This window comes from Bufo bufo, chromosome 2, assembly GCF_905171765.1.
Source record: "Bufo bufo chromosome 2, aBufBuf1.1, whole genome shotgun sequence".
Lineage (NCBI taxonomy): Eukaryota > Metazoa > Chordata > Amphibia > Anura > Bufonidae > Bufo > Bufo bufo.
Window position 1 is genome coordinate 488,332,377 of NC_053390.1, and position 18,682 is coordinate 488,351,058.

Below are 18,682 nucleotides of genomic sequence, written 5' to 3' on the forward strand. Positions count from 1 at the left end.
TGACACCTTGCTGTGGGACAACGTTCACTTTAGGGAATTAAAATCAATAGAACAAAAAGTGTGGTGGAAATATGGAATTACTAAAGTGGGTCAAGTATGGAAAGAGGGGAATATAATCTCCTATCAAGATCTCAAAAATAAATATGAAATAAGAAAAAAAAATTGGAGTTTTTTTTACCTACAACTGAAACATGCTTTGCGAGCTTAGATAGGAAAAGGAACTCAAATTGTCGCCCTGCCAAGACCTTTGATAAACATCTCTAATTTATTAGTGGGCAGAAAACTGACCTCTAAAATATATGGATGGCTGTTATACCAGAAGACATATAAAAGCGCCATTACTACTTTAAATCATAGATGGCAAAAAGTGCTAAATACGCAACAGGAAGAATTCTGGGAAAAAGCCATCCAGGAAAAAAATAGGGTGTCAAAAAACTTTTCCTATAGAATCACTCAATTTAATATACTATACCGCCTATATTATTCCCCCAAGATTCTTATGAAATGTTATAAATATGAGAAATTTAGCTGCAGAAAATGTGGAGAAGAAGGGGCTGATGACATTCAGATACTTTGGACATGTATAAAAATACAGAAATTCTGGGGGAAGGTAAAAGAAACAATTGAGAAAAAAGATCTGATTAAAATTCCCATTTGTTTGGAGATATGTGTCCTGGGAATGATGGATAAAATAGATACCCCTCAAGATTGGGTTGTAATATCTAAACTAATATTAATATAATATAATATTTTATGCAAGGAAATGTATTATTGCACACTGGGGAGATAGAGTGGGACCTACAGTTAAGGAATGGGAAAATTTGACTAGAGCTTCACTGATCCGAGAGGAAATCCATTTGGTATCAAGTAAGAAAAAATACAGATTTCTTAGATTATGGCAGAAGTGGATAAAATAATTTGGGGGAATGATGGGGGAGCGATGGGGGAGCGATGGGGGAGCGGGGAGAAGGAGAAGAGTGATATATAATTTTCGTTCTTTTTTTTTTCCCCTCATCCTTCCTTCCCAGGAGAGGACAAAGCATCAGGTAAATAGGGAGGGATGGAGGTTTATGAATAAAGAAATTGGATGTACAATCAATATGCTATAAAAGAAAAAGGGAATTGATATAATTTGCTATATGAAATATATGAATGATTAAATAAAGAAATATTAAAAAGAAGAGGAGGTTATTGTTACTGCGATGGAAAAAAGTGGAAAAAAGTGCAAGCAGCTGATGAAGAGTGGAGTATAATAATCAAAAAAGAATACCAGTTTTTGAATTATATAGAAACACAGGGGCAGATTTGTCATAGCCCGGTGGGCTATGATAACTAGGCCTGCAGCCGGATGCTGGAGGCCTGGGGGAGCAATCATCAGGGGAAATAATATGGCAAGCATCTTATTAGTACACACAAAATCTGTCCTGAACATTGAGCTAAAGAGCTGCTTCATGCTCCTCTCTGATCTGCCTGTCAGGGATTATGATCCTGAATACAGTTTAATATGATCTTCAGCTGAATCTCTATACGAATGGAGCTCATGAGGAGACATGACGTATGGAGAGGTGGGGATGTGGCACAGCAACACATTATCACAGTCTGTCATGTTCATCCTCTCTGTATTTCATGTCTCCTCATGAACTCCATTCCTACAGAGATTAAATTTAATATTTTATCAGTTGTATTCAGGATTATAATCCCTGACAAGTAGAACAGAGAGGAGACTGAGGCAGTGGCCATTTTATTTTTTCTAATAGAAACATAGAATGTGTCGGCAGATAAGAACCATTTGGCCCATCTAGTCTGCCCAATATACTGAATACTATGGATAGCCCCTGGCCCTATCTTATGGCCTTATGCCTATCCCATGCATGCTTAAACTCCTTCACTGTATTTGCATCTACCACTTCTGTAGGAAGGCTATTCCATGCATCCACTACTCTCTCAGTAAAGTAATACTTCCTGATATTACTTTCAAACCTTTGCCACTCTAATTTAAAACTATGTCCTCTTGTAGCAGTTTTTCTTCTTTTAAATATTCTCTCCTCTTTTACCTTGTTGATTCCCTTTATGTATTCAAAAGTTTCTATCATATCCCCTCTGTCTCGTCTTTCTTCCAAGCTATACATGTTAAGGTCCTTTAATCTTTCCTGGTAAATTTTATCCTGCAATCCATGTACCAGTTTAGTAGCTCTTCTCTGAACTCTCTTCAAAGTATCAATATCCTTCTGGAGATATGGTCTCCAGTACTGCGCACAATACTCCAAATGAGGTCTCACTAGTGCTCTGTAGAGCGGCATGAGCACCTCCCTCTTTCTACTAGTAATGCCTTTCCCTATACACCCAAGCATTCTGCTAGCATTTCCTGCTGCTCTGTGACATTGTCTGCCTACCTTTAAGTCTTCTGAAATAATGACCCCTAAATCCCTTTCCTCAGATACTGAGGTTAGGACTGTATCACTGATTTTATATTCTGCTCTTGGGTTTTTACGCCCCAGGTGCATTATCTTGCACTTATCAACATTAAATTTTAGTTGCCAGATTTTTGACCATTCCTCTAGTTTTCCTAAATCCTTTTCCATTTGGTGCATCCCTCCAGGAACATCAACCCTGTTACAAATCTTTGTGTCATCAGCAAAAAGACACACCTTACCATCGAGGCCTTCTGCAATTTCGCTGATAAAGATATTAAACAATATGGGTCCCAGAACAGATCCCTGAGGTACCCCACTGGTAACAAGACCTTGGTCTGAATATACTCCATTGACTACAACCCTCTGTTGCCTGTCCCTCAGCTGCTGCCTAATCCATTCAACAATATGGGAGTCCAAGCCCAAAGACTGCAATTTATTGATAAGCCTTCTATGTGGGACAGTATCAAAAGCCTTACTAAAGTCTAGATAAGCGATGTCTACTGCACCTCCTCGCAGCTGCGTGATTGCTCCTTCGCAGTGGCGTGCCAGGAGGGCGTGGGGGGAAGCTTGGGCAGACCTCGCCGGGTGCCCGCTCTCAGGGGGGTGCGAGAAGCAATGAGTGCTTCCATCAATACAGATGAGCTGCAGTCCTGTCACTCACTGACCACTCAGCTCCCGGCGCCAGTTCTTTTCTTCAGGCCGGCGCACTGGATGGTGAAGCAGGGAGCCTTCTGCAGGAACAGATTGCGCTGCCAGCCTGTGTTGGAGAAGCCTGCAGCTCTGGAATCTGCCTGTGCTCCTCCCACACAGTACTGCAGAGCGATCTGTGTCTGCAGGGGGAGAGCTGGATCTGAGCCCCAGGAACGGGAAAAGGTGAGTAGTCACTGTTTTTTTGTTTTATTAACACAGATTGGGCACAATGGACATTACTACTGTGAAGGGGGCACAAAGAGCATTACTACTGTGAAGAGCATAACTGTTATGGGGCACAGAGTGGGCATTACTACAGTGAATGGGGCACAGAGGGCAGTACTACTGTGAAGGTGACACAGAGGGCATTACTCCTGTGAAGGGGCATAACTGTTATGGGGCACAGAGTTGGCAATACTACTATGAAGGGGGCACAAAGGGCATTACTACTGTGAAGGGGCATACTGTAACTGTTATGGGGGCACGGTGAGGGCATAAATGCTATAAACAGGCACAGATAGGGCATAACTACTGTGAAAGGGGAACAGAGAGGGTGTAACTACTGTGAGGGGGCACAATGAGAACATAACTACTGTGAAGGTGGCACAATGAAGGGATAAATACTTTAAAAGGGCACATATCTGGACATAACTACTGTGAAGGTTGTATAATAAGGGCTATACCACTGTCAGGATGCACAATTTTTTTTAACTATTTGCCAGAGAAAGGACCCGCCTCGGGTTCCAAACACCTTAGCTACGCAACTGCTCCCTAGACAAAACCAGCTATTATAACTAATAAAAAGGTATTTAGGAATATTTTAAAAATAAAGTTAAGTATTTTAATTTCCTTAATTCCTGGAGAACCCTTTAAGCATTATTGGGGTTAATTTATCAAATTGGTTTAAAGTAGACCTGTCTTAGTTGCCCTTTGCAACCAATCAATGTCAAAAATGAAAGGTGGAATCTGATTGATTGGTTGCTATTGGCAACTAAGCCAGTTCTACTTTACGCCAGCTTAATAAATGAACCCATAAAAGTGTTTATCAATAAAAGCTACGGTATATTTTTTCCTAACTTAAGATACAATATCAGAGAAAGTACTCTTAAAGCATACCGATTCTGGATTCTTTACAAACACTTTGGTTTTCCCCATTTGGTACTGATCAGCATCCATATTCACAGATCTCAAGAGATGCTGTACTCCTTGTCGCTCATCTCCTCTCCACTTAGGCCATGTTTCTGGTGTCAGGATGGCGTACCTGACAGCAAAGTAGATTGATCAATAATGTTATAGCAGACTTTTTAAGGGTGTCCAGAAAACAGTTATGTATCTCAGACTTGATTGTTACTAGCATTTCCTACCTTTGTAAAAATTTGTTAAAAACTCTTCGATAAGCAAAGCCAGCGCGACGTACACGGATGTTTTCTTTCAGACCTAGATATTCTACTTGATGTTTGACTCTGAAAAACACAGCATGATAAGACTTGAAAGCTAATTATGCAAGTTACACATTTAACCCTTCTTATGAACTATTTTCTGACCTGCTTTCCTCCCAGTCTTTAGGCCTTTTAGTTTCATTTGGTTTGATACATCTGATATAATGAGGTGTGCATTTCATCAGGGTGTTTACAAGGTCATTGGCTTGTTTCTGAAAAAATAAATAAAATATTTGTTCAATTAACATAACAGTAAGCAACACACATAGGATTGTTATGGACTTGAAGAATGACATTCATGGCCGCTTTGAAACTTCACTTGTCCGCTTGCTACTGTGATAAAGACACAATACAATGTGCCCTTACAGCACCTAGAGCAGATGATCTACCAAAATCACTTGGTGATTAAACTTCACTAAAATTCTGTTAAGGAATGTGTAATGAAGGCCTCTAGAGACACTGGCCATTTTGCAATTGTGCCATTTAGATTTTCACATTTTTGCTGATCTGGCTTCATGCACTATATAGAAAAAGTTTCAAGCTGCTGCTGCAGATCCTCTCAAATATTGTTGGGCCTCTCATCTTGTCTTTACTAATTATAACTGTTCCTACAATTTTATGCTACTCACAAGGGTGAATCTAATGTGGAACATGATGGCCTCTTACCATTCCATAAAGGGAATATACCACATTGACCATCTTGACATCTCAGACAGATCGAAGTTTCACACTCACTTCAAGGCTTCCAGCAAACTAAATTCTCTACAGCCTTGAGATTGTCTACTTTGAACCTGTTTAATTAACATAATATTACAGTATTATTAGTTGCTAATTTCCTTACTTACTGCTCTACCCTTTTGTGTGTGTGTGTTGGTGTGGGTGTTTGGGGGTGTGTGGGGGATCAGGATTTGCTTTGTGAGAAACTTTATTGATTAACCCTTTCAGGACCAAAACATTTTTCACCTATCTGCCCAGGCCATTTTTAGCAAATCTGACATGTGTCAGTTTATGTGGTAATAACCTTAAAACGCTTTTACTTATCCAGGCCATTCTGAGAATGTTTTCTCGTCACATATTGTACTTCATGACAGTGGTAAAATTGAGTCAAAATATTTCATTTTTATTTATAAAAAAATACCAAATTTACCAAAAATTAGAAAGATTTGCAAATTTGATAATTTCTATTTCTCTACTTTTATAATAGATAGTAATATCTCCCCAAATAGTTATTACTTTACATTCCCCATATGTCTACTTCATGTTTGGATCATTTTGAAAATGACATTTTATTATTTTTGTGACATTAGAAGGCTTAGAATTTTTTTTTCAATATTATTTATTTATTCATTCATATAAGTCATATAACAAATTATATCAAATCTTTTTTCTTTACAGCATATTCATATTGCATCCAATTTTTTTATTCATAGCCCTCCATCCCACCCTATTTCCCTGATGCTTTGTCCTCTCCTGGGAAGGAAGGATGAGGGGAAAAAAATAAATAAAAAATAAATTAAAAAAGGAAAATTATATATCGCTTTTGTCCTCCTCCCCGCACCTACATCGCTCCCCCCGAGTAATTTTATCCACTTCTGCCACAATTTAGCAAATCTGTATTTTTTCTTACTTGATATCAAATGGAATTCCTCTCGAATCAGCGAAGCTCTGGTCAAGTTTTCCCATTCCTTAACTGTAGGTACCACTCTATCTCCCCAGTGTGCAATAATACATTTCCTTGCATAAAATGTTAATTTAGCTGCTACAGCACGGTCTTGAGGGGTATCTATTTTATCCATCATTCCCAGGACACATATCTCCAAACAAATGGGAATTTTAATCAGATCTTTTTCTCAATTATTTCTTTTACTTTCCCCAAAAATTTCTGTATTTTTATACATGTCCAAAGTATGTGGATATCATCAGCCCCTTCCTCTCCACATTTTTTGCAACTAAATATCTCAAATTTATAGCATTTCATAATAATCTTGGGGGAATAATATAAGCGGTATAGTATATTAAATTGAGTGATTCTATAGGAAATGTTTTTTGATACCCTATTTTTTTCCTGAATGGCTTTTTCCCAGATTTCATCCTGTTGCGTATTTAGCACTTTTTGCCATCTATGATTTAAAGTAGTAATAGCACTTTTATATGTCTTCTGGTATAACAGCCATCCATATATTTTAGAGGACAATTTCCTACCCGCTGGTAAATTAGAGATGTTTATCAAAGGTCTTGGCAGGGCGACAATTTGAGTTCCCTTTCCTATCGCAGCATGCAAAGCATGTTTCAATTGTAGGTAAAAAACCTCCAATTTTTATTTCCTATCTCATATTCATTTTTAAGATCTCTATAGGAGATTATATCCCCCTCTTTCCATACTTGACCCACTTTAGTAATTCCATGTTTCCACCACACATTTTGTTCTATTGATTTGAATTCCCTGAGGTGAGAGTTATCCCTTATGCCACAGCAAGGTATCAAGATGTATTCCCCTCTGGGGCCATAGTTCTCTAGCAGTTTTCCAGACTTTAGTCCACAGCTCAAATAAGGGTACTTTACTTGATTTTTGTTGTGACAAAATATCTGCTTCCACTAGTTGGAAAATGCTACAGTTTCCCAAATTTTCATTAATCCCCGCTATCATGATCTTATATCTATGTGACTTACTCCACATTATCATATTTTTTATCTGCCCAGAAATAAAATACAGTTCTAAATCCGGGACTGATAATCCGCCCTCTTTCTCATGAATATACAGTATTTGTGCTCTTATTCTAGTTTTTTTCCCTCTCCATATTAAGTCCATTATTAAAGTAGCTATTCTTTTAAATATGCTTTTGGGAATTATTACCGGTGCATTCCATAAAATATAATTAAAAGATGGTAATATGCTCATTTTCACCAGCTAAATACGCCCCGCCATCGAAATATGATTTTTTTTTCCAAACTTCTATTTTCTTGCGAATCTCCTGTATTTAAGGGAGCACATTCAACTGTACATAATCGCTAGAATTACATGTTATCTGAATTCCTAAATACTTGACCGGATCTTGTTTCTTTTAAATTTCCAGTAGTCCCGGTACAAACCCGTTCAGAGGGTTAATCGGGATGCAGGCCTATTTAGACCAGTTTATTTTCAGTCCAGCATGATCACTATATGCCTCAAAAACCTGAAAAATCTTCAAAAGTGAGGCATGTGACCCCACAAACAACATAATATCGTCTGCATACAGAGCAATTTCTTTCCTCATGGGATCCATACCTAAAACCCTCTATTTCTTTGTCTTGTCTAATCAGGTCAGCCAGAGGTTACATGGCTATGGCAAATAGCAAAGCAGACAAAGGGCAACCCTGCCTAACTCCTTTACCAATATAAAAATTTTCGGAATATTCACCATTCAGTATTAACCTTGCAGAGACTTCAGTATATAATAACTTCATCCAAGCTACAAAACTTTCTCCAAATCCCATTTTCCTAAATGTAGCAAATAAAAATGGCCATTCTATCGTGTCAAAGGCTTTTGAGGCATCTATAGTTACGATCATGCGTTTACCACAATTTATAGGCTCCAACTGTATATTCATGAAGTATCTAATTATATTATCAGTTGTAGTCTTGCCTGACATAAAACCCGACTGATCTTCATGAATAATATCAGACACCACTCTCCCCAGTCTACTTGCGAGAATCTTTGCTAATATTTTATTATCTGTATTAATTAGTTAAATAGGACGATATGAGTCCGGGAGTTCTGGATCTTTCCCTGGTTTTAATATAAGTGTTATTAAAGCTTCTCTCAGAGACTCAGGGAGTTTTCCTTGTTTCCTTGCGGAATTCCACATTATAAGCATTTTCGGGATCAATAATTCTTTATATTGAGCATATATTTCAAACGGAATACCATCTATTCCTGGGGTCCTGTTCTTAACTATCTTAGATAATATCGTTTCCACTTCTATTGGGTCTAAAGGAGCCTCCAGACTTTCCCTTTGATCAGAAGTTAACTTAGTAATAATAATTTCTCCCAGAAACTGTTTTACTTCCCCCGGAGTCTTTTTTTTTTTTAATCTTACTGCTGTACATCTGTTCATAGTATTCCTTTAACAGGTCTATCTTGGCCATTTGTGCAGTAATCCTATACCCAGACTTATCTTTCAAACAGTAAATATAGTTATTCTGTTTAATTTGGGTGGCTGCCAGAGTTGCTAACTTTTTCCCAGGAATATGTGCGTAAATATAATTATCCCTTACATAGTTTTCTTTTTGTTGTTCCGCCATTAAAAGCAAATCACTTTCCAATTTAGCTGCTTTATCTCTCCACTCCCTATAATTTTGTGTAATGTGATTATGGATGTATTTTTTTTCAGATTTTTCCATTTCACTTTCTAACTCCGTTATATTTTTCCTTATTCCCTTCTTATATTTTGCTGTATATTTAGTGATAATTCCTCTTATAAAGGCTTTTGCCGCCTCCCATACTATATTATTTTCTGCTGAACCCTCGTTTATCTCAAAATACTCTCTAATATCCTTCAAAACCTTATCGTGCATACCCATTATATTAATCCATTCTATATTTATTTTCATCCCTTTATTTTTATTATTTTTATTTGTCTTTATATTTATAATAATTGAATTGTGATCCGAAATCCCTCGTTCTATATCCAGTGCTTCTTTATTATTAGTAAAAACTAAATCAATTCGTGATAAACTCCTATGAGTTTTTGAAAAACATGAGAATCTTTTTAACTTTGGGTACATTACTCTCCCAACATCAATCCACCCTATTTCTACTGTGATAACCTTTAATTTTGAGCCTGTGCTATTTAGTTGGCAATTACCGAGTCTACACCTATCCATTTTACCATCCATTACGTTGTTGAAATCTCCCATAATTATCAGCGGTTTATCCCCTACCTTAAGAGCAAAATCAATTATTTTTAGTAAGACATCTATTTTAAAGGGTGGTGTTATATATACATTAGCTATTATCCATGGTCTACATTCCAATATACAGTCCAAAAGGACATATCGGCCTTCCCATCTATAACTGTATTTATTATTTTGACTTCTATGTTTCGATGGATTATTATACTCACTCCTATCGCATAGGATGAAAAAACTGAGTGGAAAGCATACTGTATCCATGGAATGGTCACTCCTTTCATTGTTTCACCTGTTAAATGTATTTCTTGTAGACAAATTATAGCGGGGAGAAATTTATGTATAGCATCAAACACTGCCACTCTCTTTATCCCCCTGCCAAGGCCCCTAACATTCCACGAGATTAATCTCATAAAATTGTCTCAATATTAACAATCCCTTTCCTAACCATTATTAAGGGGGCCGAAGAGTAGGACAGGGGGGTGGGGAGCAAAAAAATAGAAAAGGACAACGAGCCGCAATAAAACACAAAAAAACCCCGAAAATAAAACCCTCCCCCCTCATCTCAGACAGATCAAAGTTTCTCACTTCAAGGCTTCCAGCAAACTAAATTGTCTACAGCCTTGAGATTGTCTACTTTGAACCTGTTTAATTAACATAATATTATAGTATTATTAGTTGCTAAATTCCTTACTTACTGCTCTACCCTTTTGTGTGTGTGAATTGGTGTGGGTGTTTGAGGGGGGGGATCAGGATTTGCTTTGTGAGAAACTTTATTGATTAACCCTTTCAGGACCAAGCCATTTTTCACCTATCTACCCAGGCAATTTTTAGCAAATCTGACATGTGCCAGTTTATGTGGTAATAACTTTAAAACGCTTTTACTTATCCAGGCCATTCTGAGATTGTTTTCTCGTCACATATTGTACTTCATGACAGTGGTAAAATTGAGTCAAAATATTTCATTTTTATTTATAAAAAATTACAAAATTTACCAAAAATGTGAAAAATTTGCAAATTTGAAAATTTCTATTTCTCTACTTTTATAATAGATAGTAATATCTCCACAAATAGTTATTACTTTACATTCCCCATATGTCTACTTCATGTTTGGATCATTTTGAAAATGAAATTTTATTATTTTTGCGACATTAGAAGGCTTAGAAGTTTAGATGCAAATCTTAAAAAAAATTAAGAAAATTTCCAAAACCCACTTTTTAAGGACCAGTTCAGGTCTGAAGTGACTTTGAGAGACTTACATAATAGAAACCACCCATAAATGGCCCAATTTTAGAAACTACATTCCTCAAGGTATTTAAAACTGATTTTACTAACTTTAGGTGTTCCACAAGAATTTATGGAAAATGGAGATAATATTTCAGAATTTCACTTTTTTGGCAGATTTTCCATTTTAATCCATTTTTCCACTAGCAAAGCAAGGGTTAACAGCCAAACAGAACTCAATATTTAGGCCCCTTTCACACGGGCGAGTATTCCACGCGGATGCGATGCGTGAGGTGAACGCATTGCACCCGCACTGAATACCGACCCATTCATTTCTATGGGGCTGTTCACATGAGCGGTGATTTTCACGCATCACTTATGCGTTGCGTGAAAATCGCAGCATGCTCTATATTCTGCATTTTTCACGCAACGCAGGCCCCATAGAAGTGAATGGGGTTGCGTGAAAATCGCAAGCATCCGCAAGCAAGTGCGGATGCGGTGCGATTTTCACGCACGGTTGCTAGGAGACGATCGGGATGGAGACCCAATCATTATTATTTTCCCTTATAACATGGTTATAAGGGAAAATAATAGCATTTTGAATACAGAATGCATAGTAAAACAGCGCTGGAGGGGTTAAAAAAATAAATAAAATTAACTCACCTTAGACCACTTGATCGCGTAGCCCGGCATCTCCTTCTGTCTCCTTTGTTGAATAGGACCTGTGGTGAGCATTAAATACAGGAACAGGACCTTTGATGACGTCACTCCGGTCATCACATGGTACGTCACATGATCTTTTACCATGGTGATGGATCATGTGATGACCGGAGTGACGTCCTGTTCCTGTATTTAATGCTCACCACAGGTCCTATTCAACAAAGGAGACAGAAGGAGATGCCGGGCCGCGATCAAGTGGACTAAGGTGAGTTAAATTTTATTTTATTTTTTAACCCCTCCAGCCCTATTTTACTTTGCATTCTGTATTCAGAATGCTATTATTTTCCCTTATAACCATGTTATAAGGAAAAATAATACAATCTACAGAACATTGATCCCAAGCCCGAACTTCTGTGAAGAAGTTCGGGTTTGGGTACCAAACATGCGCGATTTTTCTCACGTGCATGCAAAACGCATTACAATGTTTTGCACTCGCGCGGAAAAATCGCGGGTGTTCCCGCAACGCACCCGCACATTTTCCCGCAATGCCCGTGTGAAACCAGCCTAATTGCCCTAATTCTGTAGTTTACAGAAACACCCCATATGTGATCGTAAACTTCAGTACAGGCACACGGCATTGCGCAGAAGGAAAGGAACACCATATGGGTTTTGGAAAGCAGATTTCACTGGGATAATTTTAAGCTGCCATGTCACATTTGAAGACCCCCTGATGCACTCCTAGAGTAGAAACTCAAAAAAAATTACCCCATTTTGGAAACTATGGGATAAGGTGGTAGTTTTGTTGGTACTATTTTAGGGTACATATTTATTTATGTTTAACACAATAACAGCATTTTTGAATAAAAAAAAATAAAAAATTCAGTGTCTCCATATTCTGAGAGCCATAGTTTTTTTTTTTTGGGTGATTGTCTTAGGTAGGGTATCATTTTTGTGGGATGAGAGGACGGTTTGATTGGCACTATTTTGGGGTGCATATGACATTTTGATCGCTTGGTATTACACTTTTTGTGACGTAAGGTGACAAAAAATTGCTTTTTTTTACACCGTTTTTATTTTATCTTTTTTATGGTGTTCACATGAGGGGTTAGGTTATGTGGTATTTTTATAGAGCAGGTTGTTACGGCCGCGGCAATACCTAATATGTCTACTCTTTAAAATTTATTTAAGGCCTCCTGCACACGACCGTAGGGGTCCCGTTGCCATATTCTGGACCGCATATGCGGATCCGCAATACATGGGCACCTTTCTGTGTGCATTCTGCATCACGGATGCGAACCTATTCACTTGAATGGGTCAGCAAATGCGGAGATGGGGAACGGTGCGGAACGGAAGCATGAAACGGAACCCGACGGAAGCACCACGGAGTGCTTCTGTGGTGTTCCGTTCAGTGCTTCCGTTCGGCAAAAAGATAAAACATGTCCTATAATTTTGCGGTATGGGCCTACTGATGCGGATCAGGAACCCCATTCAAGTGAATAGTTCCACGATCCTCATGCGGGTGCCCACGGTCGGTGTCCGTGCATTGCAGACCTTAATTTGCGGTCTGCAGCACGGCCACGGGAAGTTTGTGTGCAGGAGGCCTAAGTTTTACACAATAATATCATTTTTGAAACAAAAAAAATTATGTTTTAGTGTGTTCATATTATCTGAGAGCCATAGTTTATGAGCGATTGTCTTAGGTAGGGTATCATTTTTGCAGGGTTTGTTGACGGTTTGATTGGCACTATTTTGGGGTGCATATGACTTTTTGACCGCTTGCTATTACACTTTTTGTGACGTAGAATGACTTTTTTGACACCGTTTTTAATTATCTGTTTTACTGTGTTCATCTGAGGGGTTAGGTCATGTGGTATTTTTATAGAGCAGGTTGTTACGGATGCGGCAATACCGAATATTTCAACTTTTTTTTATTTATTTAAGTTTTACACAATAATATAATTTTTGAAGCAAAAAAAAAATCATGTTTTAGTGTCTCCATATTCTGAGAGCCATAGTTTTTTCAGTTTTTTAGCGATTGTCTTAGGAAGGGGCTCATTTTTTGCGGGATGAGGTGACAGTTAGATTGGTACTATTTTGGGGGGCATATGCCTTTTTGATCGCTTGGTGTTGCACTTTTAGTGATGTAAAGTGACAAAAAAAATTTTTTACCACCGTTTTCATTTTATTTGTTTGACGGTGTTCACCTGAGGGGTTAGGTCATGTGATATTTTTATAGAGCAGGTCGATGCGGATGTGATGAAACCTAATATGTCTGCTTTTCTTTTTTTCCTATTTTTTAAAAATTTTGGGGACTTTATTTTGGGGAAAAGGCTTTTTTTTTTATTTTACTTGAAACTTTAAACATTTTTGTAAAACTTTATTTTTTCCCTTTATTTTTTGACCCACTCTGGGACTTCAACTTTTGGGGTTCTGATCCCCTTTACACTTACAGCCTTCCTGCCTGTGAGATCCAGGGGGCTGGATCTCACAGGCTGTCACTGAAGGCAGCCACGATGCCTAAGGAAGGCATTGGGCTGCCTTCCCTTCCATCGGGTCCCCGTCACAGCAGCGCGGGGACCCGATGGCTGCTTCCTCCCTGCACGGACATCGCACGTGCCGCGGTCAGCTCTGACCATGGTTCTGCAGGGGTTAATGCGGCGGCATCAGTGATTTCACCGATGCCGGCGCATACAGCAGGGGTCCGGCTATCAGTGACTGCTGGACCCCTGCCGCTGATCAGGCTGGCGCAGCTCCTTCAACCGCACATATCAGCGTGCCATACATGTACGGTGCTGGGCGTGAAAGGGTTAATAAATATGATAATAATACTTAACAATTGGAATTCTTTTAAGTTTGTGACACATAATATACACTGCTCTTGAAATTTTTTCTATGTTTTTGTTTTTTCTTCTTTTGCAAGAATTACATTTTACTTCAACCTCTTGTCCTTTGTACATTCACCACCAGAAAAAAAGATTGGTTATTTTTTTCCAAAAATGCTTTGTTTGTTCACAAGACCACCATTTAATAACTTGAGGGCTGTTATCTGTTTGTAATTGGAACAATACAGGATGCACAGCTTACATTTATTACTTACTATGCAACAAATGAAGGTCAGATTTCCTTTTTTACTCAAATGTTCAGAATTTTCTCCCATTATTTTATAGGCTACTGGTAAGTGTTTCATGATTGGGACTCAAATTTAGTGTTTTATTATACACTGCTCAAAAAAATAAAGGGAACACTTAAACAACACAATGTAACTCCAAGTCAATCACACTTCTGTGAAATCAAACTGTCCAATTAGGAAGCAACACTGAGTGACAGTCAATTTCACATGCTGTTGTGCAAATGGGATAGACAACAGGTGGAAATTATAGGCAATTAGCAAGACACCCCCAATAAAGGACTGGTTCTGCAGGTGGTGACCACAGACTACTTCTCAGTTCCTATGCTTCCTGGCTGATGTTTTGGTCACTTTTGAATGCTGGCGGTGCTTTCACTCTAGTGGTAGCATGAGACGGAGTCTACAACCAACACAAGTGGCTCAGGTAGTGCAGCTTATCCAGGATGGCACATCAATGCAAGCTGTGGCAAGAAGGTTTGCTGTGTCTGTCAGCGTAGTGTCCAGAGCATGGAGGCGCTACCAGGAGACAGGCCAGTACATCAGGAGATGTGGAGGAGGCTGTAGGAGGGCAACAACCCAGCAGCAGGACCGCTACCTCCGCCTTTGTGCAAGGAGGAACAGGAGGAGCACTGCCAGAGCCCTGCAAAATGACCTCCAGCAGGCCACAAATGTGCATGTGTCTGCTCAAACGGTCAGAGACAGACTCCATGAGGGTGATATGAGGGCCCGACGTCCACAGGTGGGGGTTGTGCTTACAGCCCAACACCGTGCAGGACGTTTGGCATTTGCCAGAGAACACCAAGATTGGCAAATTCGCCACTGGTGCCCTGTGCTCTTCACAGATGAAAGCAGGTTCACACTGAGCACATGTGACAGACGTGACAGAGTCTGGAGACGCCGTGGAGAATGTTCTGCTGCCTGCAACATCCTCCAGCATGACCGGTTTGGCATTGGGTCAGTAATGGTGTGGGGTGGCATTTCTTTGGAGGGCTGCACAGCCCTCCATGTGCTCGCCAGAGGTAGCCTGACTGCCATTACGTACCGAGATGAGATCCTTAGACCCCTTGTGAGACCATATGCTGGTGCGGTTGGCCCTGGGTTCCTCCTAATGCAAGACAATGCTAGACCTTATGTGGCTGGAGTGTGTCAGCAGTTCCTGCAAGACGAAGGCATTGATGCTATGGACTGGCCCGCCTGTTCCCCAGACCTGAATCCAATTGAGCACATCTGGGACATCATGTCTCACTCTATCCACCAACATCACGTTGCACCACAGACTGTCCAGGAGTTGGCAGATGCTTTAGTCCAGGTCTGGGAGGAGATCCCTCAGGAGGCCGTCCGCCACCTCATAAGGAGCATGCACAGGCATTGTAGGGAGGTCATACAGGCACGTGGAGGCCACACACACTACTGAGCCTCATTTTGACTTGTTTTAAGGACATTACATCAAAGTTGGATCAGCCTGTAGTGTGTTTTTCCACTTTAATTTTGAGTGTGACTCCAAATCCAGACCTCCATGGGTTGAAAATTTTGATTTCCATTTTTTTATTTTTGTGTGATTTTGTTGTCAGCACATTCAACTATGTAAAGAACAAAGTATTTCAGAAGAATATTTAATAACTCAGATCTAGGATGTGTTATTTTTGTGTTCCCTTTATTTTTTTGAGCAGTGTATTTTCGATAAATCCTGTTTTCTAGACCTCATGCACCTCCTAAACATGATCATCTGTTACATAGACAAATATATTCCCATGATTTTTTAGACACGTGGCATACTGCTAAACTTTCTTCAAGGGTCTATGCATATTGTTCATCAGTTTATAACTCTTATTTGCATATAAGTCACTAATATCCTAAAATTTGATCCGAAGCTTAGGAAAAATTTTATTTGCAAGTTACGAATTTCCTCTTGCTTCATGGTATCAAAAGTGTCACAAAGTGAAAGTAAGAAGCCCGGGAATATGAGATCACCCATAATGCCATGCAGTCAGCCAGTCCGCAGATAGCCTTCACCATTTTTCTGTCAGCTGAGCTTAGGGAGAGCACTAGGGACAGTGTTGCTACAGTTAAAAAAAAAGAATATTGGAAAGGGACAGTGCAGGGAGATCGTAGGTAGTGTTTTTAGACACTGTAGGGAGAGAATAAGGAGATTGCAGGGACAGTATAGGCTGAGTGTAATTGCTCTATGCATTTTGTTCACCTGCTGAGCCATTCAGACTTAATCTGTTCTGTTAAACATTGTTAACCTGCCTGCCGCCTGCCCTGACTTCTGCCTTCGTACCCTGACTACACTTCTGTCTGACTCAGTCTCCCAGCATCCACTTGGTGTATTGTGTAACCTGGAGGTCAGTCTAGTGGGTTCACACTCTGGTCCCGATTCCCTTGGGTTTCAATTCCCCTCTGAGGTAGCACCTGGTACTTCCCTCGTGAAAGTCTCTCCTCACCATCAGAGCTATTGTAAGAACGAGCGATGTGCTCAGAATTCGCCATCAGAGGGACTTGGTCACGTGGGGCAGCAGGTTCGCACCCACTGATCATAACAGTTTGCTCTGGCCATGGACCCCACAGATCAGAACCCTCCCAGTCTCAATGAGTGATACCAGGAGTTGGCCCAACAATGTAAGCACTACTACCACCAGTTTGTGCCACACTTATCTTCCTTGACAGCTCTCATCTCAGTCTTGACCCGCAAAGGGGCAAATCCCAAGAGTTGGACAGCTGAGGCTGAATCAGCCTTTCAAGTCTTGAAGCAGGCCTTCTCTACGGCTCCAGTACTCCATCGTCCTGATGCCAATAAGCAATTTTTTTTCTGGATGCATCGTCTATTGGAGCTGGGGCGGTGCTTTCACAAAAGTCTTCTCCTGGTAAGATGAAAACCTGTGGCTTCATCTCCAGGGGCTTCTCTGCTCCTGAGCGCAACTACTCGATTGGGGACAAAGAGTTCTTCGCCATCAAGATGGCATTGGAGGAATGGTGGTACCTTCTGGAAGGAGCCGCTCATCCTATGGTGATCTATACTAGTGACTACAAGAACCTCACCTATCTCCAGTCTGCGCAGAGAATCCTCAACAAGCTAGATGGTCCCTGTTCTTTGCCCATTTTGATTTCATTCTTCACTTTCATGCTGCAGACAAGAATATCAAAGTAGATGCTTTCTCGAGATCCTTTGATTCTACTGACCAGGAAGAGGAGCCCCAACATATCATCAATCCTGCTAAAATCTCTGTCTGCCCTGTCAAGCTATCCAAGATTCCGCCTGGAAAGACTTTTCTATAATCAGGTCTGGGATCTCATATTTAGATAAAACTTAGCTTTTATTCATTTTTGCTATAAAACTAAAAGTATAATAAATTGGTGGTATTGTTGGAATGATCGTTCCTTAGTAATAATTGCTATATATGTTTTAGGATTTTAAAAAAATGTTTTAATAAATTGTTATTTTACCTTGAAATCTGGATGTGAGTGCTCGGTCCATACTAGCTGTTTTGATATAATTTTCATTGTTGATGTGGTGGATCAATAGGACTTCGTAGCACCTTCCTGATTACTGTGGGGTGAGCCAGTACATCTGTTTCTTTACTTTTTCACTCTGAAACTGGTAATATTGTCTGCACTGGCATTGAGAATCCCAGACTATGATCAACCGTTTAACCTGTTTTTTTCAGAGCTCCAGGGACACAGTACAGCAGTACTCACTCAAAAACATGGTGATAGGCACATACCAGTTGCATATTTTTCTGCCAAATTGGATCCTGTGTCCAGGGGAGCTCCTTCATGTGTCAGAGCTGTGGCGGCTGTGCAGCTCATGGTGGAAAAAGCATCTGACATTGTCCTTGACTACCCACTAGTGGTACAAGCACCACATGACATTCAAGGCATACTCAGTCAAGTACAGCCAAAGCACATTTCTATGGCCAGACAACTGAGGTTACAATTTTCCCTCCTCATGCCAGATAGCAATACCTTTAAGAGATACACAACTGTGAATCCTGCTACATAGTTACTAATCATAGATTCAGAAATGGGGGAGGGAAGTACAGGTCCATTACTTACAGAGTTAATGGAAACAGAAGATCATGATTGTGAGCATTTGATGCAACAAGAGACCTCTGGTTTTTAACATGTTCATGACAAACCTCTTGATAACCCTGATTTTGAGTATTTTGTAGATGGAAGCAGATTTATGGGAGCGGATGGCTGGTTCCACACTGGATATGCGGTGGTCATACAGCACAAGGTA

General features: G+C 39.8%; 1 protein-coding gene across 3 annotated transcripts in view; it reads right to left on the reverse strand.

Moving 5' to 3' along the window:
- The window catches only part of MYO1F (myosin IF), a 1,016,322-nt gene that overhangs the window by 267,050 nt on the left and 730,590 nt on the right, over positions 1-18,682 (reverse strand). For all 3 annotated transcript variants that reach the window (XM_040417777.1, XM_040417776.1, XM_040417775.1), the window contains 3 exons: positions 4,649-4,755; positions 4,469-4,567; positions 4,221-4,365 (listed from right to left, as the gene is read on the reverse strand). In XM_040417777.1, coding sequence (XP_040273711.1) covers positions 4,221-4,365; positions 4,469-4,567; positions 4,649-4,755 — 351 coding nt within the window. The remainder of the gene's footprint in view (positions 1-4,220; positions 4,366-4,468; positions 4,568-4,648; positions 4,756-18,682) is intronic.